The sequence below is a fragment of the Thermobia domestica genome, chromosome 9, assembly GCF_964235325.1.
Source record: "Thermobia domestica chromosome 9, izTheDome1.hap1.1, whole genome shotgun sequence".
NCBI classification, from domain to species: domain Eukaryota; kingdom Metazoa; phylum Arthropoda; class Insecta; order Zygentoma; family Lepismatidae; genus Thermobia; species Thermobia domestica.
In genome coordinates, this window is record NC_137462.1 from 178,403,084 (window position 1) to 178,416,659 (window position 13,576).

At 34.3% G+C, this 13,576-nt stretch overlaps 1 protein-coding gene across 5 annotated transcripts in view; it reads right to left on the reverse strand.

The window, feature by feature from the left end:
* LOC145660465 (uncharacterized) overlaps positions 1–13,576 on the reverse strand; it is a 146,643-nt gene that overhangs the window by 21,092 nt on the left and 111,975 nt on the right. For all 5 annotated transcript variants that reach the window (XM_081725524.1, XM_081725526.1, XM_081725523.1 and 2 more), the window contains 3 exons: positions 3,670–3,842; positions 2,352–2,424; positions 56–136 (listed from right to left, as the gene is read on the reverse strand). In XM_081725524.1, the coding sequence (XP_081581650.1) occupies positions 56–136; positions 2,352–2,424; positions 3,670–3,842 (327 nt within the window). The remainder of the gene's footprint in view (positions 1–55; positions 137–2,351; positions 2,425–3,669; positions 3,843–13,576) is intronic.

Sequence of the window (13,576 nt, forward strand, 5' to 3'; positions counted from 1 at the left end):
TGTAAATTACAGCTAAGGTTATGTACGAAACAATAAAAACAATAAAAATGCATACCATCTTTCTCCAGGTACTCCGTCAACAAATCTTCTTCCTCACAAGTATTTTTACTGGAAGCTTGAGACATTTCTGGAGTATCTGGAAATATGAAATAACAAATTATGAAAAAACTAAAAATTACAAGTCAATCGTAAGTCTATCTCTAAAATTGGAGAACACTCACTTGAAATGTTGCTTAACAATGTTCCTCAAGCAGATTTTGAACGCTTTTTTTTCTTTTTTTTTTAAAAAAGAATAATTTTATTTCCTTCTTTTATCGGGCTTTTGAAACGTAACGTCAATATAAAGGCATAAAAAGTTATAAACGACAGTAAATTAATTGAAAATCCAAAGTCTCAAAAATTACTTTACAGAAGTAATTATGAATACTTGCAAACAACTGAATTTAGTTATGACACATACGAAGTGCACTATTCTCAATTAAGGCATAGTTGTATTTGTCGTTTTCAAGCTTTATGACATTGTGTCTTGAAATTATGCCTCAAAATGAAATTGGAATACGAGTAACTCTAAACCTAAATGCAAAATAACTAACTGTAGTCTTTACACTAGAAGATGGCTCAACCGCAGTAGCCCAGTTCAAACCTCGAGCATTTTTAATGTAATTTGATGTGCAAATTTATGAATGGTACACAAAAAATAGTATAATGCAAATGAAATCTGAATTATAACGAAAGGAAATATTCCCAGGTTCGATTCCTGGTGGGAGTGCACAATCTCAGATGTAACTGAAGTAGCGATTCGGATTCCACTTTAAATTGTACGGTGTACCCTATATACAGTCTTATTATTGAAATGAGTACAAAAATCAAATCAAACTTTAAAAGGTTACATTAGACCTGAGTTACTACGAAAGGTGTGAGGTATTTTAGTTCTCGTACTTCAGCTCCGCTTTGTGTAACCTAACTACCCCTAGTGAAATTTCTATTTAACGACGAAAAGATTGTATATGTCTTCTACCATAGCGCATGTGAAAGTACGAAGAGAAAAGTGTGTTCTACTTTTAATGAAATATCTTCCTTTATTTTAGAAAATCTTCAGGTACAAAATGGCGAAGAAATGTGTTCCAAAACAGTGGTTTTCAAGTAGGTTCAACTCGAAAAATTTAAATTAAAGACAGTGGACCAATTGTAACTTTGACCAGCACAGCAACAGAATGTACCATTATGAAAAATGAAACTCCGCGAACCGTCTAGAGTTTACAGATCTAAACACGTATATTTCCATTTTGATTTTCATAGCAACTACTCTCATCAATACAAGTTTAATTTGTTACATATTCTGAGCGTTGTAAGGAGTATAATCTCTTTCTTTAACGCTTAAGTCTGTTCATCTACATCAAATTCTTTCGCTACTTTCCCAAACTGGATGAATACAAAGAACAAATAAGAAAAACTATTCCAAAATGTTCTATATGAGTATCATAAACATATTTTAATATAAACTGAATTATACTCTCTATTTTAGGCAATGTCATTAATCAGACCTATCAAAGTTCTTCTCATTAAAGTTATAAAACTAAGTTCAGTTTATAAAGAATGTAATTTTGCATTAATAGTTTTGCGGCTATTAGCAACACTGTTGGGTTTGTTGTTTCTCCCCACTCTAAACAAGCCTCCGTGCACCTCGCTGGGATGCTCAGTCTTGACTTGGCAGCCGTTTGTAATGGAGCCTCTCTTGGTGAAATGCCCAGTGTGAAGTTCGCGCAGTTATTCGGTTTTTGAATACAAATGGCGTTAAACCGACTGAAATTCATTGACAATTGACGACAATGTATGGGGAATCTTGCATAAATGTCAAAAACGTCCGCGACTGGCGTAGGGAGTTTGCAGCTGGTCCTAATGAAATTCACGACGAAGAAAGGATCAGGAGAACGTTAAGTTCCAACGAGACAATCGCGAAGGTTAAGCACACCAGCGACTAGCACCTGTTTCCTAAATTTAAAGAACATTTGGCTGGAACGCGTTTCAGCAACGACGGGGAGGCGACAAGAAAGGTTCAATGCTTCCTCAAACACATGTGGCGAGCTGGTATAGCATGGGAATACAAAAACTGTCACAGCGCTTACAAAAATGCATGAGTTATGCAGCAAAAGAGCTAAATGTACATGCTATGAAATGACATAAACATCATTGGAAGTAAACGTTTCTTTGCACGTCTAAACAACAGGAGACCGTACTTTTGGGATTACCGTAGTAGAATTTGTTGTTCCATTTGTATTATCTAAATTATTACTACGTCCGACGATGTGATATCTTAGGCTTAGAGATTATTTTTTTTTTTTTTTACTTACTCTTCGAGATTGTAGCTGTATCATCATCATTTCGCTTGTTAACATCCAGATCACTATCGCATTCTGGAGCTTCCTATAAAATGAAAAACAAATAAAACCACATTATATTAAATAATAATCGAAGAATTAGAGAACAATTCATCTACAAGGAACACCATATTAAGTTAAAGTTTGCATAGTTTCGTGAATGATTTAAACACCCTTCATGACATCACTCAAGAGTTTATTTGTTGGATATTAAAGAATATAACAAATTACTAAAAATTAAAAACTGTGCAGATATCTATCTATACATACTATATAGGTAACAGCCATAAATTCATTCAGTAGTATAATGTCATCATATTTAGAAAAACGACAATGTTGTTACACCACAATTTCGTGTATTTCTGAGTAACCGACCGTATCGTGTATTTTTTCCTTTTTTTCGTATTTTAGTTATTTTTGGTGGAAAAGAAAAATCGCTGTTAATATTCATGGATTACATTTCTTTATTATCCAATTTCATTGTTTATCGAAATTTCCTGTAAATTCAATTTCGGATCTTTCGTTCCACGAAAATAAGATGAGAATACAAATCTTTCCACAGTTAAAGAAATTTTGTGTAAATATTGACGTTTTTAATATAAAGTTCAGTATCTCACAAATGGTTAGATAGTCATGCTACTGCTCAACTAACGTATTATTTTCAGCATTTCTAATGTGTTCCTTCTATCTGGTTTCTATGATTTTTTTTTATTATACTGATATGTTTTATCATATTCTTATCTGATTTCGCTAATTTCGTAAACATGGGAGTTCGCTAATTCGTCTACGTAGCAATTTTTATAAGCTCTTACTGACTTCTTCAGATTTAAATGTGGCTTTGAATCTTTATTGTAACACAGTTTTCTGGTTTAAAAGACAAACTAGGCAATACAGCAAACAAAATCAATTCATTTTAAGTTTATTCTTTGTGTTAATAGTTGTTGCTGAGATCATTTTTGTATATAGCTAACGCTTTTTTTTTTTTTTTTTTTTTTTTACATCAGCCTTCTGTGACCACTTTTAACCTAGATCTTACGACCACTATACATACATATATATATATATATATATATATATATAGTGGTCGTAAGATCTAGGTTAAAAGTGGTCACAGAAGGCTGATGTATATATATGATGTATGATATATATGAATGCACGAGTATGTATCTTCAATGACGTGTGGTACCGTTACATATTTCAATGAAATCGTTTCCCAGTTGCACATAATTTGTTTACTTTGTATTTCCTAAGCTAGTAAGCAAGGGAATATATGTAGTTATATATTACTTACTTTCCTATGTACACCAGAGTCATCTGAATGTTTACTTTGAGCAACAGATATGGCATCACCACTAAGTCCTTCTTCATGCAGTTTACTATTGGTGGGCTCTTCGGCAATGCTGCTTGCCTTCGTTGAATTTACTGATTGCACTTCTTTCACATGGCAGCGATTAGCTGAAGTTACTGTACAAATAAACAAAATGTATGCTGTAGAAGTGTATGTTAGTGTTCCTAGTCCTATGCATGCATTATCTGTACAGGATAGGTACTAAATTGAGATTCCTAAAGAGACATAACTAATATTCTCGCTTTGATGCGAATGATCTTAAAGAGTTTGCAAAGTTTTTTTTGAAAATGGGAACTTTATTCTGTTCATGTTCCTTTCTCTTAAACGCATTCAGTCCATAGTTTCTGCCTTAGAAGAAAAGAAAGGTTTTCCACTTATTTTCCCTTAATAGAGAACAACCCGATTCCAAATAGTTCCTTGTTAAGAGTTTATTTACTTATTTCTAACGCAAAATCTATTTACAATGAGATTAAAGTTCACAGTTACTAACGTATATGGCACGCAAGGTACATTACAAAAATTTAAAAAAAAAAAAAGTTATTATTAACCTCTTCGCTGCAAATGAATTCTTCCAATTATTTTTAGGAAACCCTCTTAATTTGCTCCGTAGGTAATTTTAAAGCTACGAATAGCTTCACTGTTGATACAATTTAATTTAATAATGTACACCATATTACTCTACGTTCGTACAATATATATACCAATGATTAAAACAGACAAAACCTAGAACAAATACAATAGTTCTGCTATAATAACTAAACCCTGTTCGGCCTAAGCTCTAAATAGCGATAAACAAAGCCACGTGAAACTAAATCTCGCTGATTTGCTGTTGGCCTACAAACGCTTGTACTCCTCCGCAAAATAGTTCATATGATTTGATTATTACTTTTACTATGAAGCTCGATATAAATGACAAAAATATCGATATAAATGACTACTACATTATTATAAATGACAAAAATATAATACAGATTATCTAATAATACTGCAATCGAGAGTGGTTAAATGAAACAATAGAAATACGTAAACACTAAGCATGCGCAGTAATTATGGCACCAATTCAACTGTGGAAGCGTATTCTGCTTTTAAGTTTGAAAGATGTCTCACATGAATCCCAGTTCCGCGAGTGTTGTGGTGAAACACCAACACGGGAAACCTATCTTCACTAAGCAACAATTGCTTACCAGATAAATTTAAACTTATCTTTCAAGTCTTGTTCTTTCTTTTTTGCTGCTGCCCTAAGTATCAGGACAACACAAGGAAGCATTGTCAGAATGCACGTGTATAATTTGCTCCTTCCCTGGGGAGTGGGAGTGATACATCACTAGCCAATCGTATTTGTGACGAGCGAAAGGATACAAATATTTTGTTTATCGGAGTTTAGAGCTTACGCTGAACAGGGAATAGGAACGTGAAGTTTTAGTTTTATTTTATCCCTGAAATCTGGGTGTTATTTTTGCCCAAAATCGGTGTTATTTTCGCGATTTAATACAAGCAAATAGACGTTATTTACTTTATTTTGTAATGGTTTTGAAAAGTAAGTATATTGTAAACAGAGAAAGTGGTCTGTGAAAGCTAATTAAAATAAAATATAATTTTAAAATTAAACGAAGTTTTAAATTTTTACATCTTAAACTTAAAAGAATACTGAGAAAAAATTGTTCGATATCCGTCCTAAACTTGGATTTATTTAATGTATTATTTGAATACATATCCAGTGTTCGAAATGAAGAAAAAAAAAAAAAAAAAGAAAGAAAGAAAGAAAGAAAGAAAGAAAAGAAAAAGAAAGCAGAGGCGGCATGTTTTATTACATTTTGACTCGACATGCGGGCTATCTAAATACTGAAACACAGTGAGAGTATGTTGCCTGAAAGATCACATTTCTATTTACATAAAGACTCAAAACCATCAAAACCATGGGAGAACTTTTCGTAGTTACGGGTGGGGCATGAAGAGGCTTTGTCCCTGTCCCTAACTTTCTACGAATAATAAAAAAATATTCCCTTATGTTTTATTACAGAGAATTATACTCGAAAATGCTCTAAAATCGACTTTTTTATATTAACAATTTTTAAACTTTCCCGCGGGTAAACTCCCGGACTCCCCACTTAACTGAAGAATATTCCAGACCCCCGGAAGGTGGTTATCTGAATATTAGAAAGACGCAAAAACGTTTCAATGAAAGTATATAAGTTCCATCAATTTAATCTTCTTAACACACCACCCAATAACCCAACATCTGAGCAAAATAACATATTTTTATCGTTAAACTATATATTTTTTTTTTCTCGTAAATACCGGACTCAGTTGTATTCCTTTACCATTGTGGACATAAAAGAAATCGCGGCGAACTCGTAACAATACTTTCCGATTTCAGGTTACACGAGTCGCCCCAATATACTGGCTTTTGTTTGGATTGGGCCAATGGCTGATTCCGTTCTGTTATTTGACGCTTATTTGCAACCAACACAACCAACACAAGTTCTAGCGTACAAGTTACGGGTAGATTTCTTTGTAGACACGTAATTTTAAAAACAAATGTAGGGGAAATAAAAATGTCGGTGTTCGCAACTTAGAAATTATTTCTACATAAGAAATAAAATCTTTGGCGCGCAAAAGTATTCGTTAATTACTGTATATAACAATGGATTTATTAAAGGTATATTAGCATCCACTTTTCAGTGACTGTATGTCTTGATCACTGAAAAACCAGAGGCTGTATGTCTTCATCACTGAGAAATCAGAGGTGGTATGGCATAAAACCGCGTCCCGTCTCACTTCGACCACTGCATATATCGACAAAAAAATCACACTGCAGTGTTTCTTAACATTTTCTTCACTTAAGAAAAAAAATCACAATATACTTATTTAAAACGCAATTCACATCATTATAAACATACATATTCACTTAATGGTGAATTTATAGTTTCTTATTTTCCAAAGGACAAAATTGTCAATATTTCCACATTTTCTGTAAGGGTTTGCCTCCTTACCGTAACTACGGAGTTGTATTCTGAAAAGTGTCTTTCAGAATCAACGTTGGAAGCCGGCAAAGATACTGCTTCAAGACCACAGGCAGCAAAATCTCAGGGACTAACCAACTGGTTTTAAAACAACAGAATTGAAGGTCTTCTGTGAATCACATTTTGTTGCAAAGGAAACTTGTGTTATTCTATTAGTATTACCCGCCAACATGGCGATTTCGCGAATCTATCGCTTTATGCAGTGCATTTCGGTGTTATTTTGAAAAACAAAGTACCAATTCGCGTTATTTCGCGATTTAAAACACGAAAAACGGCCCTCTACTATATATTTAGGTATATCTATATATTTTACTTGACCTTTTTCAAGTTTTTCGATGTTATCGTTAAAAAGGAAACTTCACGTCCCTAATAATAACTCATGGAAGAGGTTATTATGAAGAAAATCACCTTCATCATTTAAAATCATAAAACGTAACTTGATTTTAAATCTACATAATAATTAAAATGCAAATAATACGTGCACTGGCATATACCAAAACTTTTGATCCTATGCAGCTGCTTATAAGGGTTTTGTGAAAAAGTAGGTTGTAGAATATCATGAATGAATAGATTGCTACGTAAAATGAGCCTTGTAATAAAATATTAAGACGTAGAATCTTGGGAATTTTGATTACTCTATTTTCTGGTTTCCCATTTCTTAAAATCTAGTTTCCAACTTGAAACCGCAAAAAGAAGCGTAACAAAAAGGAAACTAAGTAAGGTAAGTTTGTCATTATTTCTACAAATTTATTATTACTTACTGGGCAATTGCAAAGTGAAAATAAATGCTCATTCATGTTAGTTTCCAATGTCTATTTCAAAATAAAAGAACGCATTTCGTGGGTTAGTTCCTTTAAAACGCATCCATTATTAGTTCGTGGATACTGGGTTCAATCTACCCTACTTGATACAACAACTGGTAGGTAGTTAATTAACAAAAACAACTAAAGCAAGAAATATACATTTTTTCTTGAATTTCATTATTAAAGAAAAGAAATATGCAAAATTTTAATTCTAAACATCACACACTCGAGACTTTAAAAATTATACGATGGATAGAAAGAGACTATAAAAACTTGTAAATGTGGTTTTCGGTGCATAACTCCTTTTATACTTGACTTCTAGATTGTAATTGTATTTTATTCTAGGAGAAGGCACATATATGTGTTGTATAAAAAGGTGACGATTCTTTTTAACGTAGAATTGGTAACACTGACGAAGTTAAGAATACGCGGAAGCATGCTTCAGTATAGACTGAAATAGTAATGTCGTCATTTCCTCTCCGTTATCATGATGATCACCATTTTTTTTTTTTTTTTTCTATAGAAAAAGGAAAGGCGTAACATGAAGTCTAGTATACACAAGAACAATGACTGCGAAATTATTCCCAGTTGTAGAATATTTTGAAGGTGAGGTAAAGTTGCAGAGTCAGACTTCGTAATTCACAAAGAAGAGCAACACCTAAGGAACTTATTCCTAGACGCGCCACCCTTTTAAGTAAAGTGATAAGGCAGAAATCGCATAATTGACACATTGTCATGTAACTCACCGCAAGGATAAGTAATTATACACAATATGAACTCTCTAATGAAGGACTGACGAATTGTTGGCACAAAGAAAATTGTACAAATAAACGACTGAAAATGATCATTTATCATTATCTATTTTTGGTGCCTACTGCACTAATTCTATTGGCACATTTATATTTCTTACGTCTACCCTTTGCATTATGGAAGTACAATTATAATTGTGAAAAATTATATATAATATAAAAAGGAAAAGAAACACTAGGATTGCAACGACATATCTATATTATATATCCTGGGAATTTTCAAGCTGGACCATTTTCTTATCGATAGACTGATAGGGAATGTACTGCATCTTACTGTGCAGTCCCTATTAACTTACAAAAATATATATATAATGATATTAGAAGAAGAAAACGCCAATAGTTTAACACAGATTTTAAACAATTTAAATAGTAATTATGTTCATGTTTTTAATATTAAATGTGCTACCGATACTACTATATCAAAATTTTCAGGATTATTGAAATTTGATATCCGATGATGAAGAAAATGCTTTACGACTTAATGTAACTTCAAAATAAATATAAATACAAAACGTACGATATAAGATGGAACATTTCACAGAGCATATGAACTCGGAGATTTCATATGAAATGTTTGTCATATACGTAATAATATTTGATTTGTTGGAAATCTTTTTAAAATATACCAGTATCTTCTTTACTCTAATGTTTGAAATTCGGAAATTAAAGCTATTTTCGTTTGAATTTAGGTCTCCGCTCTATTCTTTAGAAAATAAAATAGCATTCACTTTGGTGACGAGAAGGATGTGGTGCCATACTGGTTTAGTCCATTCTATGCCTTCAATTTTCAGTGTGAAGCTGCTTACGTGCGAGTAGCGATAAGTTGAAATGGGTGCCGTCACAGAAAATTTCGCCAAATACGAAGTGAGTGCTGTGATTCGATCTTTCAACGACAGAAAAACCTTATATTCATCGGGAATTGTGTGCTACGTACGGACTAACAGTAATGAGTAAAATGAAGGTGAGGTAATAACGCCATGCTTTTTGGAAATGGGGTTCAAATATTCATAATGACGAGCGAAACTGTAGGCCTAGTGTTTAGGCAGATTGACGAGAACATTTTAACCCCCCCCCCCCCTTCGTATCATAGAATTCTGGTCTTGTTCCTAAAGAATTTTTGTTCCCTTCACCTGAAAAGGTGGCCGCAACATTTCATGTCGGTGCAATCCTCAAGATATCTTAGAAGGTAGATTTCTACACAGAGGGTCTACGAAAACTTGTGACCTACTACACAAATCCTTGGAGCTTCATTGATAATATGAAGAAAAAAGCCCAATGTACTGTATGCACAGAAGGTTGCCCTGATAAAAATAATCCATCTCGAACCATTTACCTGGCCTTCTCCACCATTGATTGTGTTCAACGTGATGACCACGAGCCCGAACGATCGCCTGACAACATACTTTATACTGTAGCAAACACCTGTATAAATAAAAAGGAGACTCTCTCGTATTCCGCTTCTGTAACTTTACGAAGGCCCTGCAAAATACGAAAACGCAATCGAGCAAGTGCCTGTCTGAGGAATCCAAACCCACAGTAGGCCAACGGTAAGACGTCTGAGGATTTCACAAGAATGGACAAAAGTGGGATCATTCGAGTTCCTGTCTCTTCTACCTTCTTGGCATAGAACGTTTCGGATGAGCGAGAGGTATAGCTAGAGGCCTTGTTTATGTGGATCCGTACATTTGTCACTGCTGTCCTAACGGTGCATATTGTATTAGGGATTCGAGCGGGCTGAGGCTATGTTCTCCTCACAATATCAATCCGACCATATACTGCAGGGGCTCATTGAGCAGATCATCGGATGGTGACACCCACACCAGCTTTGCTGAAGATTAAACTCTCTTCTTTGCACTGTTTCAAAATTCCTGAGTGCCTATAATGGGCGACGGAACATATAAAAATCAACCTTTTCCAGAAAGCTGTCACTTTAACCTCTATCGTTCCACGGATCGTGCTCAACTGATACTGTTATCAAATACAGACCCCAACGTAGCCACCAATGTATCGGGACACAAATGCTTCGTTATGGAGATCCAGTGAAAGTCGACTATTTATGTAATGATCAACCTTTTGTACTTGTATAGAATCAACCACAATTTTTTCCCCCTTTTATTTTCTTCTTTGCAATAACACTAGTTAACAAATTTAAACTTTTTGTTTGTTACATGAGAAAAATCACCTGATCTTAAAGGAACTTTTTGCGCTGAATTCGAATATGCACTCGGTTTCTCTCCATCACGTACAGTTTTCCCGTAACAGAGGGATTTTCGGGAAATTCCCTAAAAAATTTCCCTTTTTCAGATATTTTATTCCCCTAGCTCCTGTCCCCTTACATATAGTAACATAGAAATTATACCTAAGTATACCTTGATTTATATTTAATAAACCCTAAAAGTTTCGTAAAAATCGCTTTGTTCTTTCTAGAGAAATAAATATATTTGTATGTATACTGTGTGCACTGTTTATTGCACCTGATAGTAATGCTTTCAGATCTCCTGAGTTGGGGTAAAAACGATTTGCTTTATTACTACAAACACAGACATAAAAATGAATATTTACAATAGTCAACAACACACTTGTATTGCTCTCTGTAAATTAGAAACGTGTATAAAAATAGAATGTACTTCCAACGTATATTTTTTTTTAACGTGCAGTATATGTATATCTTAATACATATATATACAATTCTCCAAGTTCTCCATATATATACAATTCTCCATATATATACGAGGCTCCAGCAGTGGAACTTATTGGATGCAGAAACGAACATATCAGTGTACAGGAAAAGGCATGTTCAATTTTCAAGCTATTTCTCAATGCAAGATAATGTGTGCGTATGTACGGATATAAATGGGTTGATGGCGGAGCTAGGAATTCCTTACGTTCCAGAAGAATGGAGGTTATTTATCGACGCGTCAAAGGTCAGCCTTAAAGCTGTCCTTTTACATAATGGAAATAAAAAACCTTCTATACCACTTGCGCACTCAGTGAAGATTAAGGAATCCTATGACACCATGTCAACTTTGCTAAATCTTATAAATTACAAGGACCATTGTTGGCAAATATGTTGTGATCTCAAGGTAGTTGGTATTTTATTAGGACTGCAGTGCGGTTACACGAAGTACCAATGTTTTTTATGTTTATGGGATAGCCGAGCTGATGACAAACATTATGAAGTGAAGGAATGGGAACCTAGAGTGAATTACGTACCTGGAGAATGCAACGTCAAATACGCTCCTTTGGTAGATCCTAATAAGATATTACTACCGCCACTTCATATCAAGTTAGGACTTATGAAAAACTTTGTCAAAGCCATGGACACATCTGGTGAAGGTTTCAAGTATTTGCGAGATAAGTTCCCTAACCTGAGTGATGCTAAGATTTCAGCGGGAGTTTTTATTGGTCCCCAAATTAGGAAATTAATGCTTGATGATAGCTTTGACAGCAAGTTAAACAGTGCTGAGCTAGCTGCCTGAACAGCATTTAAGTGTGTTGGTATTGCGCAACTTTCTGGGCAATAACAAAGCTGAGAGTTACACAGAAATCGTACAGGACATGATACAGAAATACAAAGAGTTGGGTTGTAGGATGTCTTTAAAAATCCACTTTTTGCACTCCCACCTCAGCTTCTTTCCTGCTAACCTAGGTGCTCTCAGCGACGAACAGGGGGAAAGATTCCACCAAGATAAAATGGCAATGGAGAAAAGGTGCCAGGGACGATGGGATCCTTCAATGATGGGGGACTATTGTTGGGGTCTTGTTAGAGAATGCAACATTTCTTACAAAAGAAGGAAGTAGTGTACGTTTTTGTAACCCAATGGAAGTTTCATATGTTGTGATAGTTTTGATTGTCTTTTCATGACCTTTTGGTACATTTGTATTATTGTTTATTGTAAATTGTCACACTTGTAAATTATATTGTATTATATTTTATATATGTGTTTGTGGTAATAAAGCAAAACGTTTTACCTCAACTTAAGAGATCTGAAAGCATTACTATAAGGTGCAATAAACAGTACACACAGTATACATACAAACATATTTATTTCTCTAGAAAGAATAAAGCGATTATTACGAAACTTGGAGGGTTTGTTAAATATGAATCAAAGTATACTTAGGTATAATTTCTATGTTAGTATATGCAAGGGGACAAGATCTTGGGGTGTAAAATAAACGAAAAGGGAAATTTTTGAGGGATTTTCCCGAAAATCCATCTGTTACGGGAAAATCGTACGTGATGGAGAAAAACCGAGTGCATATTCGAATTCAGCGCAAAAAGTTCCTTTAAGAACAGGTATTTCCTTTTATGTAACAAAACCTTTGTTAACTAGTGTAATCAATCGGATTTTTTCTTTTCACATGTACCTCGTATCGGTTGAAGAGACATTTTTCGAAACATTCGGAAGGGGGGGGGGGGAGGGAGAGAACTTCTATTTTATTTGCAGTCGAGAATAGGAAAGTTGACATGTAATTTTACACGTTTCACTGTTCTGAGCAAAAATATCTAATGCCTACCACTTTCATTTCTCCCCATTACTTTTTAATTTTGAGCGAACAATATGTTCAAGAAACGACTACCTGAAACAATTTTGCTAAGGTGTTTTAGCTCTTTCTGTACAAGTAGAGATTTCGGAGTAGCTTTGTACAACTGATCAGCAAAAATGGGTATACACAAACATTATATATTGTTTTGTCATTAACTTTGGAGCGCATGGATCTTCTTTAACTCAGTTATCTTTGATGTAGGGGCAACATAATCCTCTATGCAGCCCTGAAAACTATTGTAACTGCTTATATTTTTCAGAAGTAACTGATGAAAGAATACACAGGATTCCATAACCCACTTTCACGTGACTGAACAAAGTTGATCTCGAGTGACTAAATTTACATAGTAAATCTAAAACGAAAAGAGAACACACATGAGTAAAAAAAAAAAAGTTACTACTTATGTTGCAAAGAGAAATCTAACAGTATACACAACGTATAATTTTCTACCTAAGTATAGTTTTATATTGAGAACTCCCACGATTTTTTGTAAAGCTTGTTAACATAATTCCCATCTACTCATATTGTGTTGCAATCTTCTCACATAATAATTAAAGGAGTATGAAAAGTTTTTTTTTTCTCCCATAGCACTTCCGACGGTACCTCTGAATGCAAATCATCTACCATGCAATGAATCCTTCAATAGGGCACAATCAGGTGACTAGAA